Source organism: Tinamus guttatus, unplaced genomic scaffold (assembly GCF_059628265.1).
Source record: "Tinamus guttatus ecotype Peru unplaced genomic scaffold, ASM5962826v1 Tinamus_guttatus_pri_ptg000072l, whole genome shotgun sequence".
Lineage (NCBI taxonomy): Eukaryota > Metazoa > Chordata > Aves > Tinamiformes > Tinamidae > Tinamus > Tinamus guttatus.
In genome coordinates, this window is record NW_028288606.1 from 112,397 (window position 1) to 128,977 (window position 16,581).

The window sequence follows — 16,581 nt, forward strand, 5'->3', positions numbered from 1 at the left end:
ACTTTCTTCTAGAGCATGTATTGGGACCGGGTAGGGAATTGCTTTCGTCCACCAAAATGTTATCAGATGCCCACTGCTACCAGAACTCTACTCACTAGAAAGCTGAGACACGAGCAGATGCCGACATTCAAACAATTCATCTTATTCTGTTCAGGAACTTGTCCCTTTCAAGTGGTTTTGGGCACTCAGGTTTCTTAACACTGCCCACACATCTGGATCCCACCACTGTCCTTCAGCCAAGTCCTAACAGTCTAAGCCAAGCTTACTTCATCAATGAGAGAGGCACATCACACCAAGGTCTCTGCATCCTTCATACGTTCTAGCGCTCCCTCTCTTGAAACTCTTCACACCCCTAGATGGCATGAATGGGACTTGGGCCAATGATGACCTCAGGCTGTGAACTCAGGCCAAGGGACTTTTTGCTGGCATCTTGTCCTTCCTGGAGATTGGTTCACCTCTGTCACAGGTCCCAAGGCTGCCAGCCTAACTATGAAATGCTGTCTAAGGATGTTTGAGAATGTGAGAATGAGAAGGATAAGGAAAGCGGGACCACCACATTGAGGAATGAGACCCCCTTCTGGAATGTGCGTGTGCACAGTCTTAGAAGGATTCTATGACAGGAAGGTGGAGATTTGCCCGCCCCTGGGCAGCCTCCTGGCATGTACTGGCCTTACGTGACAGGATGCCCCAGGAATAAAACATGAGGCAGACTCCGGTGGGATGGAGACTCCCAACATCGAGGTCAGCGTTGTCTCCTGCAGGGATGCCCGCTATGATTGAGAGCCTGCCAGCCTCTCCACTCCGCTCTCTTGGAGAAATGTGCGGTCTCATAGTTCTGCTGGCAAGTATTGTTCAGTAAGTAACTGTTTCGTATTCCTTTGTACTTGTAGCTGTGTTGCTTTGATTAAACGCATCAGTGTCAGTAAGTCTGTCTCATCAGATGTGTTTTTATTGCCGAATCCCGAGCCCATCCAGCACACCTGCTCGGGAGCAGAGGCCCAGCTGAACTCACGAATTTCTCCATCCCTCGTGCTCCTTCCTGCTGGGGAATGTGCACTGGAATAGACTGAAATAATCAACAGTGGTCTCTGTCTAAGCTCTGAAGGAAGATTGATGCCAGCATTGCAGCTGGTCTCATCAGAGGATGGTTATTTGCAAGAGGTGGAAACACCCCACTCTGGAAGAGCCTATTGGCATCTCTTAGCTGAGCAGGACACCTAGATGGGGACAAGAAGAGAGCTCATTTTCCCAGAGTTCAGGTATTGACTCAGATGAGCCAGGCTGGGCTTCTCAGGCTGGCCTAGGAGGCCCTGGGCTGGATTGGAATTCAGATCCTTCCTATGTGCTCTACAAAAGCACCCAGGAGGTGGGATTCCCCTTTTGTGGGCAGAAGGGAGCACAGCAAGGCTGTGTGCAACCAAGATCCTGCTCTATGGGCCCTTTAATATCACTTGGTATCGAGGAAGAAAGCCAGTTGCTCACACACAAGCACATAGTGACACTGAAAGCGAGCGAGGTGCTTGAAGGCATGCACCTACTTCCATCAAGAGTGTGAACTGGGGACCAGGTAGGGAGTTGGTGACATGAAAGGACACCGGATGCCCACTGCCACCAGAGCTCCTCAGCTAGGCAGCTGAGGCACATGCAGACACTGCAAGCACTTGATGTCGATCAGTGCAGGCACTTGACTCAGTGACACCAAAACAGGCCCACAGGGACAGGTGGGCTGCCTGGGGTGTCCAGCACAACCCCGTGTCTCTAGCAGATACAGCAGGGCACCTATAGGAAAACCAGGACCCTTTGCAGTGGTTTCCTGACAGTGCCCAAACAACTGGATGCCACCACTGCCTTAGGCCTAGTCCTCCTTATGTACAGTCAAGCGTGCTTCAGAAATGGGAGAGGCACATCACCCCAAGGTCTCTGCTCTAGTCACTGCACCCTTAATACCTTCTATCACTCCCTCTCCAGAAACCCTTCACACCCCTAGAGGATATGAAGAGGAAACAGGCTAAGGGTGACCTCAGACTGCCAAATCACAGGCTGACCAGATACAGGGACTTCTTCACTAACTTGATGTTATGATGTTATGATGAAGCAGTCCTGTCCCACATGCTGATCACTGAGGGATGCCACTAATAGCCAGCTGCCGCTTGGCAGCACTGCACTGCTGATCACTGTTCTCAGTGAGCCTGATACTCCATCCACCTGCTTTATGGTCCACTCTGCAGATCAGTTCACAATTTGACTAGAAGGAGACTATAAGAAACCTTTCCAATGCCCTTGCTAAAGCGAGAGTTCACAAAATCCCCTGCTTTGTCCTTTTGAACACAGGCATTCCTCTTGAGGTGGAAGGCAACCAGGTTGCTCTGGGAAGGACTAACTTTACTCTTGTATCAGGTTGGTAGGTGGTTTCACCAGGAAAATCTCCTGGCTCCTGTCCCAGTGCTGCTCAGCTACAAAAATTATTATTAGTTTGTCCTTAAACTCTCTTGAAATTCCCTTTGCTGCTGCTTGTCCTTGTCTCTTGTCCTTTCCTGCCCTTGGCCCCAATCAGACTTTCACCGAGGACAGTGACACCTTCACCTCTAAGCGCAGCCTTGCTGGGGTCTCCAGGCACCGCGCAGGCAGGCCTGCTCCATGGTAGGAGAGGGGTCTGCAGACAGTGGGGCTGCCTTGGGGACCCTCAGCAACAGGCAGCAGAGCAGGGGCACAATGCAGGCACCTGGCGGTGACAAGAAGTCAAGAGCGTCCCTCCTCCCTGGAGGCAGACGCCTTCTGAGGGCAAGGGCACACTGGAGATGTGGGGGACCCTGGACCCTTCCACAAGGCTTCACACACGGTCTGTTTTTCTCCTGCTTTGGGTGTTTTCCCCACAGATTCATTTTCACTAGTATTCTTGCACTTTGCCACTTCTTCCCACATTTTTCTCACATTTTCCACTACTTTGATAATTTTCCCACACTTTGACTTTTTTTCCTTCTCTTTCACAATTATTCCCTCCCATGCTTGTGACCATTTTCCCACACTTGTGAAGATTTTCCTACCCTTCCATCTTTTACCCAACCTCTCCTTCTTTTCCCATGTGTTCTCGCTATTACTGAGCTCTTGGTGTTCTTGAGCTTTCCTTTTTTCCGATCACTTCACACTCTTTCCACTTTTGTAACCATTCCCACACTTTTGACCATATTCCTACACTATCGTTCCTTACCCATGTTTTTCCCTGTTTTCCATGATCTGGACACTTCTCAAAATATTTTTGCACCTCTTCCCGCCATTTCAATTTCTTTTCCAAAGCTTACATTTGCCATCTATTATTTTCCAACTCTTGCGCTCATTTGCCACACTTTCGCACTTTTCCCTATGCTTTTAGTAATTTTTCCATGCTTTCCCTTCTTTCCCTTCCTTTAACTGTTCTCCTACACTTGCCATATTCTTCCCACGCATTTCCCCTTCTAGAACCTTGTTAAAAACCCTGTACATACCAATAAAACCGAAAATCATTTCTTACATATTAAGACGATAGCTAATGTCTCTTAGCTAGGCAGGGCAACTAGATGGGGACAAGAACAATTTCTTTACATATTGATTGCAATTAATAAATGGTATTAACTCCCTTCTCCACTCTTGCCACTCAGTGCTGCACCCACAGGGCAGGAATTTCGGGGGTGGTAAATGAGTGTGGGCAGAAACAAGCCCATGTTGGGAACCTAAGCACAAGAGTCCCAAGTGTTTTGTCTTTTCCTGGTGGCCGGTTGGGATTGGTGTCACATGGAGCTGGGGGGGTGCAAAACGCGGCTGTTCCCATGTGCTGACCTGATGGTCGAGCAGGTGGCCACGCTGGTGAGGAGAGCCTCAAAGTGGGAGCAACTCGGGGAGGAGGAGGACTCCAAAAAGAGTGAGGAAGTGATGGCCTGGGATGGCAAGGAATAGCCACGGGGTGATGTGGGAAAGAGAAGCTCAGGGAGGGAGCAGCGGGATGCAGGGAGCCCTGCCTTGGGGTGAACCAAGAGGCAATCGAGAGCACAGGGACGAGGACGGGGGTGGCCTCGTGGTGGGTGTCTGCTATGGAGCGCCTGACGAGGGGCAGCCTCTCCAAGGCCTGGGGATCGCAGAGCTGTGGAGAGGACAACTCGTCCTGCACCCCAGGAACCTGCTGAGGAGTGGGGAGAGGAGGAAATGACGCGGTGCCTGGTGTCCCCATGGCGACTCCCAGGGCTTTGTGATGGGGGTGGCATCACACCCCCAGGCCACTGTGATGGGGCAGTCCCCAAGGTGACCGTGTCCCTGCTAGGGTCTTCACTCTGAGGATTGCGGCGCAACCAGCAGGGAGCAACTCCCCTTGGTGCCCGTGCGAGAGGTCCTCAGAGAGGTTCCTAGACATGGAAAAGGAACAGCAGGGTAATTCCTGCTCCTCATCCACGGAAAGGAATTCCAGTGCACAAGACTGCACGAGTGAGGTGAGTGGTGAGGCTGGAGGGAGAGGTGGGAGGCAGGGCCAGGACCCACATGGAGAGCACGAGGATGGCGAGGAAGGAGCCCTGGGTCACGATAGTGGGGCAGGAGCTCCTCCAGTGAGGGGACTTGTATTCCTGGGCGTGGGAAAAGCAGTCTGACCTACACCCTCCCACTGTACTCAGTGCCAGTGAGGACGCACCTTGAATACTGTATTCAGATTTGGGCATGGGAAAAACGTTGAGGTGCTGGAATATTTCCAAAGGGCAACAAAGTTGGTGAAGGGTCTGGAGCACAGACCTTATGAGGAGCGGCTGAGGGAGCTGGGGTTATTTAGTATGGAGAAGAAAGGCTCAGGGGTGACCTTATTGCTCTCTACAACTACCTGAAAGGAGGGTGCAGTGAGGGGAGGCTGATCTCTAACATACTGATAGGAAAAGAAGAAATGGCTTCAGGTTGCACCAGGAGAGGAACTGGTTAGATACTAGGAAAACTTTCCACATGGGAAGAATTGTAAAGCATTGGAAGAGGCTGCCCAGGGAGGTGGTGGAGTCACTGTTCCTGGCAGTGTTCAAGAAACGTGTAGATGAGGCATGTAGGGATATGTATAGCAGGCGTGGTGCTGAAGGGCTTACAGTTGGCCTTGATGGTTTTGAAAATCTTTCCCAAACATAATGATTCCATGATCTGGATGCCCCAAGGCCCACATGAACCCCATGAGCTCTGTGCTGAGGGCAGAGAGCAGGTATGGGCCAAGCTCAGCCGGATTTTGCTCAGCCAAGAGGTTCCCTTCGACACGACGCTGGGGTTTCCTGTGCTTAGGAGCTGCTCGTACCAACACAAGTGTCCCCATCACAGGCCTCCTTCTCCCCACAGGTGGGCCAGCAGGAGCTGCCCGCAGCAGTGCAGCGCAGACGGACCCCAGCTTCGTCCCACCGAAGGGACTGGCTGTCGCCGCTGCCCAGCCCTCAGGGCTCACGCTGCTCCCAACATGGCATCGCACAGGTACAGAGCTGAGCGGCGGTGACAGCCAAGCATCCATCTGGGAAGCATGGAGGGAGGGAAAAGGAAAAGTAACCTGGCCTGTGTGGTGGGCTTCGATTGCAGGCGGTGGAGGACAAGGCCAGTGATGTCTTCTGCACAGTGCAAGATCTGCATCCCTCCACCGGCCCTGTAAGGAAGAGTTCTTTAGGACCCAGCAGGACACGTCTTGGCAGGGTTCCTGGAAAAGCGGGGACATCAGACGTGCCCAGCTTCCCACCTCTCCCAGCCAAGGCAGCTTGGCAGACACAGGGAGGCTTGGAGGACTCTGCAGTGAAACCAGCAGGATCTGCAAGTCACACCAAGCTGCCTGCTCTGGAAACATCCTGCAGGTCTTCACCCAAAGGCAGGGCCTTTGCCCTGGACAAGGAAGAGGTGGCCAGGAAAGTCCTGGACAGAATGAACATGGCTTTGGAGAGGGTGGCTGCAAAGTCCAGCAAAGCTGCTGCCAGGGAATGCTTCCCACCTGTTCCTGGTGCTGGGGTGGCTCTGGACTCAGGGAAGAGAAGGGAAGAGCAGAAGCTCAAGCCATCGTGTCTTGCCCTGCCTCCACTTCAAAGACCCCAGCAAGAAACTAGTGCTCTCATCCAGGTAAATCAAGAGCATGTGCAGTTCCTGCCTCAATCCAGGCCTGAGTCTTCAACATCATCAGTGGGAGAAGGCAGGATATTTCAAGGGGATGATGAGAGGATGAGCCTATCCCTGAAAAGCCAGCAGCTCTTGGGAAGCTCCTCCTTTTTCCTGAGAGCACAGAGCATTCCTCCTGAAGGGCAAGTGCCTGCGATGGAGAATCCTCAAGAAGCAGCGGCCTCTTCTGCCCCGGATGATCCCGAGCAGGGTGCGATGGCAGCTGAAGGTGTTTCGGAGGAGGCTGGACTCAGCAGCTCCTCCATTGCAGTGCTGCCACCCAGCTCTGCACAAGACGTCACTGCCGGGTGCTGCAGTGAAATGGCCCCACTGGAATCCCCATCGCCCTCCTCGCCTGAGCCTGTCAGCCTTGTGCAGAGCGTTGATGGAGAAACTGGCACAGAACTGAGATCTGAGAGCCAGGGGCCTGTCCCACATGGCCCCACACCTCCTGCTGTGGGTCTGGAGGAGGCAGGCGTGGGGCTGGGGTCTGCCCCCTTGAGCCATCCTGATGATGCGAGCCCTGGAGCCAGCCAGCAGCCAGCACAGCCTGATGCCTTGGCACACACCGTCGATCAAGGCACACAGGCAAGCTCGTGGCTGCTCCAGACCATGGAGTGTGAGCAAAGCAGAGCCCCTGCAGCTGAGGAAGGGCCTTATCCCTGCGCTCATGGGGAAGAAAGGGAGGTCAGCAGGGCTGGGACACCAGCTTCCCCAGGCAAGGATGGTGGGACAGGGACACCACGACGAGCACCAGCAGGGCAGACCCCGAAACAACAGCCTGTGGGCATCACCTGCCACGTGCAGGGAAGGCCGCTGCGTGTGCACGAAGACAACACCGCACGATACCTGGGGGTGCTCAGCGTCAAGACGGAGGCGCTGGAGGAGCTCGACAGGAGCTGCCTGGCCCGCACGGGGCAGAGCTTGGCACGGATCCGGGAAGTCACTTTCCTGAGGAAGGAGCAGAGCCTGCAGGAGAGCCAGGGCGAGGAAGAGGAGGGCAGTGGGGAGCGTTTCTCCCTGTCAGCATCAGGATCCCTCAATGTGAGACCCAAGGAGGTGAGTGCAAGGGAGGGCTGGGCCAGGTGGGAGCCCTCCCGGTGCTGGGGCCGACCCCAGTGCCACGCTGTGACAGACGGGTTGTCCCAGCACTGGCAGAAAATCCCCCAAGAGACCTTTCCTTTTGGGAAAAGAAGCTCCCTTCAAAAATTCTGCCTCTCTTCTCCTAGCTCCTTGCCAGAAACTCCTTTCACAACCTGTGGAAACCGGAGATCACGCAAGTGGAGCTCCTCAAGGATGCCAAGGGCAAGTGGGAGGTGCTGGAGCGCCTCTATGCTCATGCCCCCCAGCAGAACATTGAAACATGGAGGAGAGACCTGGAGGAAATAGCAGAGCAGAGTGATGATGAGGAGGATGGTGATGAAGAGCTTCTGCCAGAGGAGGAGTTGGAGGAAAGTAGCTCCTTGGCCTGGATAAGACCCAGCCTCCGCAGCCTGTTTGCGGAAAGGGAGATGGACCTGGAGAAAGTGCCCTCCTTGCCCAACATCAAACAAGCAGAGGCTGCCAGTGAGGGACCTGGTGAGGTGGAGAGCCCCTCTGTTGAGCCAGCAATGCCCAGAGGAGCTGAGGAATCTCTGCTGCAGGAAGCAACAGCAGCAGCTTCTCTCCAGGCTGCAGGCCCTGCTCCCCAGGTAAGCATGGAGCATGTCACCTGTCCCCACGACCCAAGGGAGCTCCTATGTGAGCTGTGTGGGGGGAGGTGCAGAGGGCATGCCCAGAGCTGCCCCATCCCAAGGGATCCCCCTGTCCACGGTGCCCCACTGTCACCCCCAGCCATTTGCCCTGTGCGGTCTGCCATGGGGAGATGATGGGTCCTCTCCATTTCCAAGTGCCAAAGGTGCAGGGCTGACATCCCCTCCACCCCTGCACCACGTTCAGCCCTGGGGCCTGGATGCCCAGCGAGGAGGGAAGGGGCAGCCCCAGCAGCAGCCCCCTCCGCACACAGTGCACGAACCCCCTTGTGCCACACACGCCCCCATCTGCCTCTGTTCCCCTGTGCATCACGGCCCCTGCCCAGCCCTGCTGCTGTGGCCCCGCAACGAGCCGTGTCCCATTGCCGTGCCAGCCGCAGGTCCCTTCCCGTGGGACGCACAGCCCCGGGAAGCCTCCCCCAGCCCCGAACCCTTTGACCCTGTGTAACCAGGGGCACCGGTACCCTGATCAGCAGCAGCTGATGGCCGACGGGTGCGTGTTCTTGCTCTGTCCATGCAGGAGGCCTCGGAGCCCCAAGAGGAGAAGTCCTCATCCTCCTGCAGCCCCACGGCAGACACTGAGCCAGGTACGTACCCGAGTGGAGAGCCCTGCTGGGGACGGCGGGTCTCTCTGGAACAGCGAGCGGCACCGGGGCCGGCAGCAGGAAGTGCTCGGGGGCTGCTGTGCTGAGGCCACAGCCCCTCGGGAAGCCCTTGGTGGCAGGGACAGGCAGGTGCAGCCCTGCGCCCGTGCAGCCCGTTGCCCACAGCTCTGCTTCCCACCGCAGGCATCGCTGCCCTCCCGGACATCGCGGCTCCCCGGCGATGGCGCTCGCGGCTCAGGACGGCGCTTCGGGCTCTGAGCAGAGCGTTCTGCTGCCGCTGCATCGCGGGGCAGCGAGAGGAGCGGTGCAGGTGAAAGAGCCCGGCAGGATCCCTGGAGCGGGGCTGGTGCAGAGCAATGGACACTGTGTCCTGGGGGCTACAGAGAGGCTGCTGCGTCGTGCCCCATAGCAGCCATGTGCCCACACAAGCCCTAGGTGGCAACAGCCATTGTCAGCTCCAAATAAACCCCTCGGAAGATTTTTCTCCCCTTGTCAGTTGTTGTCAGAAAATCTCCATGAAAAGACTAGTGGGGCTGTGGGGCCCTAAGGCCATGGGTGACTCCTGACTCCGCACTGGCCTTGGTGGCTGGGGTGGGAAGCAGATCTAGCCAAACAGGGCTGCTCACGACTGACACGGCTGGCACGTGTCCAGGCTTTTGAATGGTTCTCAGAGTGACCCCTGCGCTCTTGCAAGAGCAGGAGATGTTTTCAGGTGTGCATTAGCACCGGCCTGTGGTGTTTCACTGCGAGTGCATGAATCACTCTCCAGTCCCCCTTCCCTGCGCCTCCTGGGTCCCCCCTGCTTCTCCAGGGACTGCCGAGCCCTCCTTTCCCCAGGCATGCCTGCATTTGCTGCGCGGTCTTTGGGGGACTCTACCATGGGCTGCCTCATGTTTGGTGAGACTGCACTCACTGCCACCCCTAGGCATCCCCGGGGTTCCCCTGAGCTCTCCTGGAGCCTCAGGTTCCCTTTCACAAGGATGGGCATCTGTCATCAGCACTGTCACCTGTGCGACAGCCCCAGGCATTCAATTCAGAGTCCATTCTGCACCTCCCATGGCAGTGCTCCCAGGGACAGGAACCCCGAATGCAGCCCTTGGTCCCTGAAAGACCACGCTGGGCCTCTGACCTCCTCCCCTGGAGTCCACAGAGCGCACAGGCAGAGCAGAGGCCCTTTTATGCTGCAATCCCTTGGGTGCATTGGTGTACTGTTGACCCCAGCTTCAGAAGAAAGACACAAACTTAGTGTTTTTCTGGAGGCTAAGTCTGGCGTAAGGCTGCCCATTGCCTTGTCCTGCTTTACTTAGGAAACACATGGAAACACAACCCCACCACCACTCTGTCCCTTCAAAAGTCCAAAGGTGTCTGTGTGTGTCCAGCCGCCACCCTCTCTTCATCCCTGTGGATTACGAGCTTAGACAGGAAGCTCCTATGCAGAGAGACATAAAATTTAGTCAAGGGGAAACCTCCTGTGAAGTTGCAGAGCACAGAGGAGGGAACTGAACCCTGCTGCATCCCAGGAGCTTCTCCATGGGCATTTGGTGCATGGATTAACTCCCCGTGAAGAGCCCGTGGAGCAGGAGGAAACGAACCAACTTCCTGCTCCTGGGCAGGTGTCCTGTCCTCTTCCGTGGCGGGAGCAGAGGCTTCTGCAGGGGGACATTTCCAGCCCACAGAGGATCGTCCCCTGCTGGCACCAGCCACAGCGCTGGGCTCCAATGTTACCGATGTTATCGAATATTCATTAATCCGCAGCCAATCAGGTGGTGGCGGCCGGGCCCGGGGGCGGGGCAGGTACTGCTGCTGGCAGGTGGGCGGGGCAGCGGCAGAAGCAGCCAATGAGCGCGTGGCGGGAGGCTGGGGGCGTGGCGGCGCGTGCCGTGGGCGGGGCCAGCGCGTGACGCGGCCGTTGGGCAGCGGCGGCTGCAGGCGGCGGCGGCCCCGGGGCCGCAGCGAGGCGCGCGGCGGGCGGCGGCGGCTGCGGGCGGCGCGAGTCCCGCACGACCGATCCCTGCACGATCCCCGTGTGACCAGAGGCGCTCGGGAGCGCGGGAGGCGGCGGCTGGAGGCGGCCCGAGGCGCGAGGGGCCGGCCGGGGCCCCGCGGCCTCGCAGCCGGAGGCTGGGGCCGTTGCTGTCTGTTGTGGGCAGCGGCCGTTGGGCTGTGCGGGAGCACGCGGCAGGCGGCGGAGGAGCGCGCGGCCCCGGCGGGCCGGTCCGGCAGGCGGCGGCCCCGCAGCTGCAGCCGCCCGGCCCAGCCCGGCCTGGTGCGGCCCCCCGGGAGCGGCGGCGCCTGGTGCCAGGGAGCTGCGCGCGGCCGCCATGGGGAAGCGGAGCTCGGCCGGCTGCGTGCCGAGGTGAGCGGCCCCGCGGGTGCCGGCCCCGCTGGGCCCCTCTGGGTGCTGCCGTCCCCCGTGGCACCCCCAGAGCCGCCCCCTTGGGGCCGGGTACCCCCCTGCTTTGAGTGCCAGACACCCCGGGTGTCTCTTCCCCCCAGTGCCGCTTCCTGTGGGGGCCGTGTCCCCCCCACCCTTGAGTGCAGGGTCCCACCAGTCCCCATCTACCCCCACCCCTGGTCCCCGTCACTGTCCACCCTGCCCTGGGGTGCAGGGACCTGCCACCATTGTCCTCCCAGCGTCCCCTCCCCATGTGACACGGCCCCACAAACACACTCGCCTGTCTGCAGACATGGAGAGATGCCTGCGCACAAGTGCGTGTGTGTAAGCGAGCACGGGGACGCGTGTGTGCTCGGGTGTGCACGTGCTCGGACGTGCCCGCGCCCGTGTGTGCGTGTGCGCTGCGCCCGCTCCTGCCAACTCGTGGCAGGGGCCCGCGTGGCCCCGGGGCTGCGCGTGAGCCCGGCCATCCGTGCGCGTGGTGCGTGCGAGCTGGCGAGTGTGTGCGCTGCACACGGGAGATGCACCCCAGGCGTGCGAGTCTTCACGGCCACCCGTGCCTCCTGTGACACGTGTGTGCTCGTCAGCACACTCGCGTCCTGCGTGTGCAGGACACGTGTTCTCATGCATATGGTCACGTCACCCGTGTGTGAGACACGTGGGTGCCTGTGATCACCCTCACGTCACCCGTGTGTGAGACACGCTGGTGCTCGTGCACATGCCCATGACACCTGCTTGCAGCACACACGTGTGCTCGTGCGCGCCCTGCCCGGGGTCCCCATCTCTCCTGCTGGGATTATGGGAATGGGCCCAGGCTTCAGGGCCCCGCTCTGTCCGTTGACTGCCCCCCCATCCTCCCCAGGTTCTTCAGAGCCTTCCTGAAGAGGCTGCAGATTGTGCGCAGAGTGGTCAAGAACCCCGACGCCACCACTGCCGAACCCCAGGTGAGACCCAAGGGAGTCCTGTTGGTGGGAGAGCCGGGACCGAAGGGTTCCTACCCCCGGGGGGGACACCAGGGTATCTGGGGGGCTCAAAGAGGTCTGTGGGGAAGGTGCCGAAGGGGCCCCTGGCACTTGAGGTCTGGGGGGTCCCATCGCTGTCGCAGGGCAGAGCTGGTGGGAGGGGGTACCAATGGGATGGATCGTCGGGGCTTTTCGTGAGGGTCCCAGAGGACTGCGGGGTCCAAAGGGCACAAGGGTCCTGTCCCAGGGTGCAGGCAGGGGTTGGGAAATGGTTCCAGGGGCTTCCCAAGATGCCCTATGGTGCAAGAGGGGGATTCCGAGGGGCCTGGAGGGGCCCAGGGTGCCCCAGGCTGCAGGCAGGAGGGTCCCAAGGGGATTCCAAGGGTACAACGTGGGTGTCACAAGGAGTTGGGGGGATGGTGTCCCGTGGGTGCCCCAGGGTACCACATGGGGGTTTAAATGGACCTGGGGAGATCCCAGGGTGCAACAAGGGTGTCCCAAGTGGTCTGGGGTGGGAGTGGGGGGTTCAGTGGTTCCCTATGGTGCAACAGGGGGGTCCCAAAGGGTCCAAAGGGACCACGGGTCCTCCAGGGTGCACACAGGGGGTCCCAACAGGTCTTGAGGGGCACAGTGGTACCCCCGAGCATGGGCAGGATGGACCCAAGGGGTCTGGGAGCCCCAAGGATGCCCCAGAGTGCAACAGGGGAGCCGCAAAGGGTCTGGTGGGGCCCATGGGTGCCTCAGGGTGTAGGCTGGGGTGTCCCAAGGGGTCAGCAGTGTCCCGTGGGTACCCCAGTTTACGATATAGGGATTCCAAGGGATCTGGGGATCCCGTGAGTGTCCCAGAGTCCAACATGGGGGTTCCAAGGGGCCTGGCGTTGCCATGGTGCAACATGGGGATCCCAATGGGTAATGGTGGCCTGGGATGCAGGCAGGGGGATCTCAGTGTGTCTGGGAGGTTCCAAGGGTGCCCAGGGTGCTAGAGTGGGTCCCAATGGGTGTGTGTGGGGCAGGGGGGCAGGTCAAGGGTGCCTAGAATGCAGGCAGGGGGTTATGAGGCATCTGTAGCAGGCGGAGGGTTCCAAAGGTGCCCTGTGGTGCAAGAGGGGAATCCCAAGGGGTTTGTTGGGGTCCCATGAGTGCCGCAAGGTTCAGGCAGGGGGTTCTGATGGGTCTCTGGGCGTTCCATGGGTGCCCCAGGGTGCAGCAGGGGAGTCCCAAAGGGTCTGGGTGAGCAAGGGAGTTCCAGGGTACCTGGTGGGGGGTCCCAATGGGTCTGGAGGGCAATAAGGGTGTCTCAGGGTGCAGGCCTGGGAGTGACAAGAGGACTGCAGGGGGGCAAAGGTGCCTTGTGCTGCAACAGGGCGTCCCAAAGGATCTGGTGGAGTCCCCTGTGTGCTCCAGGGTGCAGGCAGTAGGTTGCAAGGGACTGGGGATCCCCAGAGTGTCCTGTGGTGCCACAGGGGGTTGGAAAGGGTCTGGGGGTCCCATGGAGCTCCAGGGGCAGGTGGGAGTACCAAGAAGTCTGGGCAAGACCAAGGGTTCCCCAAGGTGCAGTAGGGGGATCCCAGTGGGTCTGTGGGGTTCCCAGGCTGCCCCAGGGTGCAGGCAGGTCCCAAGCCACCTGGGGCTCCAGTGGTTGCCCTGGGGTGCAGACATGGGTCTGGAGGGGATCCCATAAGTGCCCTGTGGTGCAACTGGGTGTTCCAGTGGGTCTGGAGAGCTGCCAGGGGCTCCTGGGGCAGGAGGGAAACTCCATGGAGTGGCTGGGGCTCCAGGGGGAAGGGGGCCCTGCCCCCCTGCACTGCTGGGTGCCTCCTGGTGACACCGAGCCCGGCACAGGGCTCCCCGCGGGTGCTGCGCTCCAAGGAGCTGGAGGGGGCCGTGGGGCCCAGCGCCCCCCCCACGCCGGAGCTGCAGCTGGAGACGGGGCCCGCGGCCCCGCGAGCCCCCGCACAGGTGCCCCCGCGCGCGGCGCCCCTCGCCCTGCGGCCCCCGGCACCCAGTGCCCCTGGGGTGCTGCCACCGGGACCTGCCACCCTGGGGGTCCCAGCACGAGGAGCCCTTGCTGTGGGGCCACCTGCACCACGAGCCCTCCCTGCTGGGTCCCAACCAGCTGGACCCGTCACCTTCGGGCCCTCAACACCAGGGCCCCCCACTCAGGGACACGTCCCACCTGGGCACCTCAACTTCGGGCTCCCAACCCCAGGCCCCTTCATCCCCAAAACATCTGACCATGTGTGTATCGTTATAGAACCCCCACCCACAAGACCCCCCACCCCAGGCCAATGTCCCAGTGACCATTCACCCATGGGAACAAGTCCCCAGGATCCCTCAGCCGCCTGCTGTAAACATCAGGCTGCTTCAGGCCCACGGCTAGGCCCAGGGGACCCTTCATCCATGGGACGGCCCCCCCAGGACCACTTCAAACATGGACCCCCATTCCCAGGAGCCCATAGACCCCCACCTATGCAACCCATCACCCGTGGGCCCTGGTACCCGGCACCCTTCATTTCTGGACCCCCGCCTCCCGGCCCCTTCCCCCATGGGCTCCCAACTGTGAAACCCTTCACCCATGGGCCCTGCTTCCCTGGGCCCTCCTTCCGTAGTGCCCCCGGCCCTGGACCCTTCACCCATGGGCCCCCGCCCCCAGTAACCATCCCCCGTGGACCCCAGATCCCAGACCCCACAGCCGGTGTTCCCCAACCTGCAGGACCCAATTCTCACGGGTGCAAAACTACAGCACCCATCACCAAGGGTCCCCCCCCATCAGCACCCTTACCCCGTGGGCCCCCACCTCCCAAATACTTCCCCTGTGGTCCCTGTTTTCCTGAACCCTTCACCCGTGGGCCCCACCTCCCGGCCCCTTCCCCAACAACCCCCACCACCAGAAAACATTCCCCATGGGACCTGGTCCCCTGCACCCTTCTCCTATAGGGCCCCATCACCCGGCTCTTTCCCCCATGGGTTCCCACCTCTACATCCCTTTATCCATCCACCCCCACATATGGAACCCAACACCCGTGGTCCCTGGTTCCCTGACCCCTTCATTCATAGACCCCCAACTCTCGAACACGTCGTCCCTGGACCCTTCCTCCCTGCACCCGTCCTCGGAAGGGTCCCCTCCCCTGAACCCTTCACCCGAAGGCCCCAACCTGCAGGATGCTTTACCCGAAGACCCTGTTCCCCTCGACCCTTCATTTCTGGACCCCCACCTCCCAGCCCCTTTCCCCATGGGCTCCCAACTGTCAAACCCTTCTCCCGTGGGTCCTGCTTCCCTGGGTCCTCCTTCCGTAGTGCCCCCTGCCCTGGACCCTTCACCCGTGGGCCCCCACCCCCAGTAACGATCCCCCGTGGACCCCAGACCCCAGACCCCACAACTTGTATTCCCCAACCTGCTGGACCCAATTCTCACGGGCGCAAAACTCCCATACCCATCAGTAAGGGTCCCCCCCCATCAGCCCCCTTACCCCGTGGGCCCCCACCTCCCAAATACTTCCCCTGTGGGCCCCGTTTCCCTGAACCCATGACCCGTGGTCCCTGGTTCCCTGACCCCTTCATTCATAGACCCCCAACTCTCGAACACGTCGTCCCTGGACCCTTCTTCCCTGCACCCGTCCTCGGAAGGGTCCCCTCCCCTGAACCCTTCACCCGTGGGCCTCCACCTCCCGGCCCCTTCCCCCATCAACCCCCACCTCCTGAGCCCTTTCCCCATGGGCCCCAATCCCCTGCACGCTTCTCCCATAGGGCCCCATCACCTGGACCCTTCCCCCATGGGCTCCCACCTCCACGTCCCTTTATCCATCGACCCCCACCTATGGAGCCCGTCACCCCTGGGTCCCGGTTCCCTGAACCCTTCATTCGTAGACCCCCGCGTCCTGAAGCCTTCACCTCTGGATCTCGATTCCCTGAACCCTTCATTTGTAGACCCCCGCCTCCTGAAGCCTTCACCCCTGGGCCCCGGTTCCCTGAGCCCTTCCAAACGGCCCAAACCTCTGGACCCTTCCCCCATGGGCCTCCACCTTGTGGATACAGCACACGAAGACCCCAGGCCCCTCCACCTTTTATTCATAGGGCCCCAGGCCCTGAACACTTCATCCATGGGCCCCCATCCCCTGGGTCCTTCATCCGTAGGTCCCCCTACCCTGGGCCCTTCACTCATGGACCTTCACATCGCGAACACTTTGCCCGTGGACCCCACTTCCCTAGACCCTTTACCCGTGGACCCCGCTTCCCTAGACCCTTTACCCATGGACCGCGCTTCCCTGGACCCTTTATCCATGGGCCCTGCTTCCCTGGACCATTTATTCCTGGGCCCCGCTTCCCTAGACCCTTTACCCATGGGCCCTGTTTCCCTGGACCCTTTATCCGTGGGCCCCGCTTCCCTGGACCCTTCCCCCATGGGCCCCAACCTCGCGGCCCCTTCCCCCATGGGCCCCCACCTCCCGAGCACTTTCCCCGTGGGTCCCGGCTCCCCGGACCTTTCTTCCATAGGGCCCCGACCCCCTGAACACTTCAGCCAGCGGGTCCCCATCTGCTCAGTTCCTCCCCTCCCGGAGCCACCACCCATGGGCTCCCACCTGGAGAACGGTTCCCCTGGGCGTCCTTGTCCTCAGTGCCCATCCCCTGTGGTCCCCCCCCAGCACAGTTGATCCATAGGCCCTATGAGCCTTCCCCCTTGTGCCCCCACCCCCAGGACCGTTGACCTTTGGGTTCCCTTTCCCCAGCCTGATCCTCCCCCCAGCAGC

General features: G+C 60.0%; 1 protein-coding gene across 1 annotated transcript in view; it reads left to right on the plus strand.

The window, feature by feature from the left end:
* Window positions 1–5,559: 5,559 nt before the first annotated feature.
* Window positions 5,560–16,581, plus strand: part of LOC148595720 (uncharacterized) — a gene marked incomplete at its 5' end in the record, with an annotated part of 64,645 nt that continues 53,623 nt past the window's right edge. The window contains 2 exons of the mRNA XM_088519792.1: window positions 5,560–7,179; window positions 7,350–7,811. Of these exons, the coding sequence (XP_088375918.1) occupies window positions 5,560–7,179; window positions 7,350–7,811 (2,082 nt within the window). The remainder of the gene's footprint in view (window positions 7,180–7,349; window positions 7,812–16,581) is intronic.